Consider the following 7,865-nt stretch of genomic DNA (forward strand, 5'->3'; position numbering starts at 1 on the left):
TTATTTTTCATGATTCTTGTTTTATAAAGGACCTTGTGACTTGGAAAATGACTGGAATGTGTGAAGTAAAGCAAGGACTCTATCATTTGATGCAAAAAGAAGTGTCTCCCTTTGCTTTAACCAAGAAATTAGAGCATCTAACTCAAAAAACACATATGTCTGCTTCCTCTGTTTTTAATAATGGTGAAGATTTTGATCTTTGGCACTATAGGTTAGGACACTCCACCAATACCAAATTTGGTTTACCAGTAAGCACTACAAGATCTACCAAACAGCCTTATCTTGTTTGTCCTTTGGCCAAACTACAAAAATTGCCATTTCCTATTAGCCAAAATAAATCAGAAAAATGTTTTGATCTCATACATTGCGATCTTTGGGGCCCATGTAATGAGATTAGTTATGATGGTTTTCGATATTTCTTAGCTATTGTGGATGATTTTAGTAGATGTACTTGGGTATATATGTTGAAATTCAAATATGATGCTGGCACTATTTTGCAAAGTTTCTGTTCTATGATTGAGACACAATTTGAATGCAAAGTTAAGACTATTAGATCGGACAATGGAAATGAATTTGAGATGAAACAATTTTACTCACAATAGGGAATCATCCATCATAAAACTTGTGTGGAAACTCCTCAACAAAATTCCATAGTTGAAATAAAGCACCAACACATTTTAAATGTAGCAAGAGCTTTGAAATTTCAAAGTGCCATCCTATTAAAATATTGGAGTGATTGTGTTCTAACGGCTGTTTATCTTATAAATAGATCTCATACACCCATTTTAGATCACAAAACACCTTTTGAAGTTCTTTTTCAAACTAAACCGAATTACACCATCTCAAAGTTTTTGGATGCCTAGCTTTTGCTACTATCCTAGTGAATGGAAGACATAAATTTGATCCTAGAGCTAGAAGATGCATATTTTTGGGATACCCATTTGGAATCAAAGGATACAAATTAATGGATTTAAAAACAAAGGTTTTTGTCTCTAGAAACGTTATCTTCCATGAGAATGTGTTTCCTTACAAACAAAATGCAGTCATCAGTAATAATTTTGTTCCAAATCCAATTTCAAATATAGATTTCATTTCTGAAATTCTACCTGCTTCAAACCAAAACACAGCAACAGAATATTCACTATCTTTACCTCAAACATCTGAACCTCCTCCATTAGAGCAAAATTATGAATCATTTGAACTTGCGAATGCATCTGAGATCAATATTGAGCCATCCCAAGAGCAAGCTCTACCTATGAGGTCAAACAGAATCAAGAGAACTCCTACTCATCTTAAGGATTTTGTCTGCCAGCAAGTGGTTTTACTTCCCCATTCATAGTCTTTGGACAAGCAAAGGGTCATCATTTCTCCAGGTAGTCCATATCCTCTTGAAACTTGTTTGTCATATCATAAGCTCTCCATCCCACATAAGGCATTTGTTGTTTCTATCAGCACACACACAGAACCTAAAAATTTCCAATAGGCACTAAAATCTCCCAAGTGGTGTAATGCTATGAAAACTGAAATAGATGCTCTCGAGTTAAACGATACTTGGCTAATTATTGATCTGCCTCCTGGTAAGGAAGCTATAAGATGTAGATGGGTCTATAAAACTAAATTCAATGCCGATGGGACAATAGAAAGACATAAAGTGAGGTTGGTAGCTAAAGGATACACACAGCTAGAAGGACTCGACTATCATGAAACATTCTCCCATGTGGCAAAACTAGTCACTACAAGGACATTGTTCGCTATGGCTGCTGTTAAGAGGTGGCACCTATATCAATTTGATGTAAACAACGCATTTCTACATGGAGATTTGGAGGAAGAAGTTTACATGCAATTGCCTCCAAGTTATCCTAATGCTGATGGGACAAAAGTTTGCAAACTAAAGAAAAGCTCGTATGGTCTTAAACAAGCTTCTAGACAATGGTATTCTAAATTGTCTAACTTCATTATTGGACAAGGTTTTTCACAATCTAAGGCTGATTATAGCCTATTTACAAGAACTACCAAACATTTCTTTACTGCCATCCTGGTGTACGTCGATGACATTATAGTGGCTAGTAGTTGCATTAAATCTGTAAATGTTCTCAAGGCCTCCCTACATGAGAAATTCAAAATCAAAGACCTAGGACAGTTGAAATACTTCCTTGGAATCGAAGTGGCCAGGTCTGATCATGGTATTCACATATGCTAAAGAAAGTATGCTTTAGACATTTTGACAGATTTAGGTAAAATTGGGGCAGCACCAACTCGAGTTCCACTTGATCAAAACCTTAAGCTTTCTAAAGAGCAAGGAGAACTTCTTCCTGATCCATCACTCTATAGAAGACTAGTTGGAAGATTATTATACTTGACAATAACAAGGCCTGACCTATCATTTTCAGTACAATTATTGAGTCAATTCATGGATAGCCCTAGATTACCACACATTAATGCAGCCTACAAAGTTTTAAGGTATATCAAGAGGGCACCATGACATGGATTGTTTTATTCTACTCAATCGAACCTGAAGCCTACAGATTATTGTGATTCGGATTGGGGAGCATGCCAGGACACGAGAAGATTGGTTAGTGGTTATTGTGTGTTTATTGGGGCTTTTTTAGTATCCTAGAAGTCAAAGAAACAAGGAGTTGTGTCCAGATCATTTGCAGAGGCTGAATACAGGGCAATGGCTAATCATTGTTGTGAATTAACTTGGATGAGGTATTTACTTAATGACTTGGAAATTACACACCCTGGGGTAGCCACTATGTATTGTGATAACAAAGCCGCACTTTACATCGTATCAAACCTTGTTTTTCATGAAAGGACCAAACATATTGAGCTTGATTGTCATATCATACGTGACAAGATTCAAGATGGAAGTATTACTACTGGTTATGTTGGTAGGGGATCACAAGTTGTTGACCTTTTGACTAAGGCTTTAAGCTCTCCTACTTTCTACTCTCATTTGCTCAAGATGGAAGTAGAGGATATCTACTCTCCACCTTGCGAGGGGCTATTAGAAGATAAAGATCAGCAGCAGCAGCACAGTCAACCCAGTGGCCTACAAGGCATATACTCTCAAATACACGTGGACGACAAGCTGGATCATACGTGGAAGAATAATTCTAGAAGGATATAGCATAATTTCTATTATATAGATTTTTCATTTCCTCCTTTCGTAACAGAATTTGTTGGTATGGTTGTTCCCTGCTAGGCTGTTGCATAGTTACCATTTCTGGGCTGATATTCCTTTCATTTTTTCTTTTAGGTACTATCGAGTCAACAAGTTCAACTGGCTAAACGAAAGCAGAAGAAAAAAAAGAAGGAACATGGGACCAACTCTAGGAGAAAGTTGTATAACTAATGGGATGAAGGGTCCAATGAGAGACCCCATCAGGAAACAAAGCCCCATGTGATGTCACCAGATGGCGAATCAGACAGGCATAGGGAAGGCAATTCGATGACCTAGAATCTTGAATGTGCACAGAATATGGTGACAAATAAAAGTGGGCAGGTCAATGGAATCACCATGTAGGAGAGCATAGAGAAATCTTGCCTTTTCCATAGGTAGTGAAGAAGTATGAGAAACTGGCCAAAAATTTGTGCACACAATGCGCAACAAAATCTATCGGTAAGTAGGAAGCGAACCTGTGCAAATCGTATGTGGGCCACCTCCTAATGGATTGTTAAAAAGAGTTGACCAAACTAGGGAATCAATTGGGACAGAATTGAAGTGCTCAAGATGACGTCAGGGGTGATCTTAATCGTCTGATCCCAAAGGAAAACCTTAAAGGATGACCCTCTAACATCATGGATATTCGTATAGAACTCTTGGATTAGGAGACTAGGCAATGGGTTCAATCCAACTAATAAAGGCTCCCAACCCTTGGAGGTGAAAATGGTTACTAAGTCTAGTGGAAGGACTGAGAGAGTTACCTCACGCTCAACGAAGATAGGACTTGAGGAAAATTGAATCCGAAACACATCCTAAGCCGTAGATGAAATGAACCTAGATCAGCTATATAAAGTCGACCCACTGGTCGGCAGAGGAGTAGACCGGGCCCTCTTGGGTGCCATCTGGAATCTATAAGCAAGAGGAGAATGTCAAGTCTCGTAGATTACCTAAAATAAGATATGCATAGATGCACGTGAACCTAGGCAAGGTGTGGGCAACTATAAAGCAGAGTCTAGAAGGGCGTGCAAGAAATATTCAAAAATGTAGACAAACATGCATCACAGTGCAACCAGGTGCAAAAATACACAAAACAATGCAGCTTAAGGTAATGCATGCAATACTGTGCAAAAAATGTGAAAACGCTCAAAACGATGCAAACATGTATGAAACATGGAAATCTAGGCATGAACGTACCAAACATACAAAACAATGCAACACGGTCCAATGCAAGCGAAGAAGTGTCAAGAAACATCGGGGTGACAAGAGGCTTCGTCGCAATGCATGCTTCTAAGACATAGGTATTATGAAAACATGACGCCAGAAGCACATGAACAAGTATCGTATCAAAACCAAAATTGTGACTTAAGCACCTAGAACATCCACAACATCATGCTCAAATAACGTGTGCAAGGATGAGGCAAACAGTGATGAAAGGCGTAGATGGAGCAAATGTCGAGCACATTGCGTACGTGTGCAATGCAAGTCTTATAAGCAACAATCCAACACTTCCAAATCCACACCACATAGCCCAATCCACAATTCAATAATCTAGCATCTATACCTAACCCAACATGCTTAGAGAAAAAGAGACAATGGAGTCACAACTAATGGCACAATTAAGAGAGGGCTACATACGAGTGCTCAATATGAAACGAAATGAATTGGTCATAATGGAAATACAAACAAATGGGAAAATAGACAACACAAGCATACAATTAATCAGTTGAGATTAGCGAATTATACCATAATAGATGTTCAAATAAAAAACCCTAAATTCAATGAAAACGCAAGAGGTGAAGGAAAATTACCATGAAATTGAGAAAATGCAAGATGAAATGGTAGGAAATCATGGAGGAGTGGTGCACAATCAATCAAGAACACAATGTAGGTAAGAAAATGATGGTGGACGAGTGAGGATTTGAGAGAAAATGGATGAAATGTGAAAAAAAGAATGTGTTCGCGACCAGTCGCGAGAATTCAAAGGAACTGACCTTCGCTCAAGCGAAATCGAGCGACAGAAGCTCTGTTATTGTCGCTTGTGCGAGACAACAGCAAAAATCAAGTGAAAAACAATTGACAGAAATAGCACCACTTATTGAAAAAGTAGATTTTGAGCATCACTTTGACAAGTTTCAATTGTAACACCATTTTTTTTTTGTTTAAAAAAAATGGCATGCATTCAACATGTAAGTCCACCAAGAAATGCATTTGACCTCAATTATGACATGCTTAATGATTAGACACGTTGCCCCATACACAGAGATCAAGTTTGGAAGGAGTGAAAAGTGCCACTAATTCGTGATTCATAGGTGAAAAGTGCCACTAATTCCATGCAGGTAAGACTGAAACCCTTAAATTTGTGAGAAAAGATACGCTAAATCACTGTTGAAAGAGTTTGTCCCCCGAACTATAAAAGTCAAATCCAGCGCCACTAGGACCCATAAAATAAAAGAATATGTGGCGTATAATTTTCTTTCTCCCACTGTAGTGAACATTGGGTCGATGACTTCCAAACTAGTTGATTTTAGAGCCCAAGTTATGAAAAACCCCTCAAGCTTAATTGCTCAAGTCAACTAGGCTACGAAGACGGGTATAAGATGTGACCCAATAATCTAATTTTTTTTAGGATGAACCACCAATATTTAGTTCACTTAATCAAAGATCAATTCACACTCAAGATCACCTCATCAACATATGACAATCATCCCAAGTCTTACATACGCGGTCAAGGCTCACTTACATGGTTATAGTGTGTGGTGTGCAGATAGAATTTGAAAAGACATATACCAAATACTCCACACAGACTCAATTCAAGTGATGGAGCGTGAAACTAATCATTTATTGAATGTATATCTGGTCACAAGATGCAAGTTTAAGTGAAACACATACAATGCTTAAGTGATAAAAATTTTATGTCCTATGATAAAATTAAAGTTGCATAAAGGGGAAAATGCAAATCAAAATAAATATGCAATTAAATGAATGCAAAAACATACAAACAAAAGGAAAAGTGCATGGATGTCCCTACAAAGATGGTCAAGGAGATACATAGATACCAACAGCCTTTCTAAGTGACAGAATCGCAGACCATCTAAAGGTTTAGGGAACAAATCAGCAAGTTGATTTTCTATAGAATGTGTTCTAGGAATACCACATTGGACTCAATAAGCTCTTAAATGAAATGATGATAAATGTCAATATTTTTGGTCCTAGAATGCTGAACAGGGTTTTTGGAGATTTGAAAACTCTAGTGTTATCACAGAACATAATTATAATACCCTGATTAATCCCATAATCACTCAGCATTTGCTTTATCCAAAGTAACTGAGTGCAACAGCTACCGGGTACAATGTATTCAGCCTCGACCATGGACAAAGAGACTAAGTTTTATTTCTTACTCATCCAAGACACGAGATTAGAACCAAAATAGAAACAACCATCCGAGGTTTTCTTTCTGTCATCGGCATTTTCAGTCCAATCGACATTGGAGTAGCCACCTGGATCAAGATTGGAGTCTCTAGAATACGAGATTCCATGATCCACAGTTCCATTTACATACCTAATGATACGCCTCACTGCACTCAAATGAGATTCCTTAGGATCAGCTTGAAAACTTGCACACAATCCAACACTGAATGTTATGTCAGGTCTATTGACAATAAGATAAAGCAAGCTGCCTATCATACTTCTATACATTATTTGATTAGCACTTTTACCGGTAAGATCATGATCTAACTTAACACTTGTGCTCATGGATGTCTTTGTATGTTTTTTACTATCTAGTCCAAACCTATTGACAAGATCTTTTGCATACTTTGATTGTGAAATGAACAGCCCGTCATCCGTTTGCTTCACTTGAAGCCCAAAGAAGTAGCTTAGCTCTCCAACGATGCTCATTTCAAAATTTTATTTCATACATTCAGCAAATTCATGAGCAAGAGAGTCAATAGGAGCTTGTTTCAGACTATACAAGTATTTATTCAGTTTATAGATATAATGAGTTAACTTAGGGTCAATGAACCCTTTTGGCTGCTCTGCATATGTATCTTCTTGAAGTATTTCGTTTAAGAAGACACTCTTGACATCCATTTGATAAAGCTTGAACCCCAGGATACAAGCAACAGCAAGGAGGATGCGAATGGACTCAAGACGTACTAAGGGAAAAATGTCTCATCAAAGTCAACACCTTCAACCTGAGTATACCCTTGGGCAACTAGCCTAGCCATGTTTATGGTTGTGGTACCTTAATCATCGGTCTTATTCTTGAATATCCACTCAGTACCTATAACATTGCAATTATCAGTTCTAGGGACTAAAACCCACACATTATTTCTGACAAATTGATTTTACTCCTTATGCGTAGCATTCACCCAACACTTATCTCTAAGGGCATTCTCTACCTTCTTAGGCTCAATCTAGGATACATAGTTTGCATATGTTAGGTCATTTAAGACCCTCTTACGTAACCTCTAGATCCCCCAATGATATTGACCTCAAAATGATTTGATTTATCCCTGGATGGCAGTTCTCTAGGATGCTTAGATTTGTCACTAGTTGGATGATTCTAATCTAAAGAGTCTATGTCTTTATGAGAGCATGTAGATTCAGTAGTTAGAGGTTCTTTATGTTCAGTAGTTGCTCATTGATCATCATTTAGATTTTCTAAATCAATAAAATCTTCCACACCCTCCCCATTAGA

The 7,865-nt window shown here is 37.7% G+C and overlaps 1 protein-coding gene across 1 annotated transcript; it reads right to left on the minus strand.

Annotated features, from left to right (window-relative positions):
* Positions 1-6,553: 6,553 nt before the first annotated feature.
* Positions 6,554-7,063, minus strand: LOC111383178 (uncharacterized mitochondrial protein AtMg00810-like). The gene has a single exon (XM_023007257.1). It carries the CDS (start codon positions 7,061-7,063, stop codon positions 6,554-6,556), a length of 510 nt encoding a protein of 169 aa, XP_022863025.1.
* Positions 7,064-7,865: the final 802 nt, after the last annotated feature.

Source organism: Olea europaea, unplaced genomic scaffold, assembly GCF_002742605.1.
Source record: "Olea europaea var. sylvestris unplaced genomic scaffold, O_europaea_v1 scaffold2621, whole genome shotgun sequence".
Taxonomy (NCBI): domain Eukaryota; kingdom Viridiplantae; phylum Streptophyta; class Magnoliopsida; order Lamiales; family Oleaceae; genus Olea; species Olea europaea.

Excerpts from the sequence above, each read along its gene's own strand:
- LOC111383178 (XM_023007257.1), bottom strand. The coding sequence starts at position 7,063 with ATGAGCATCGTTGGAGAGCTAAGCTACTTCTTTGGGCTTCAAGTGAAG.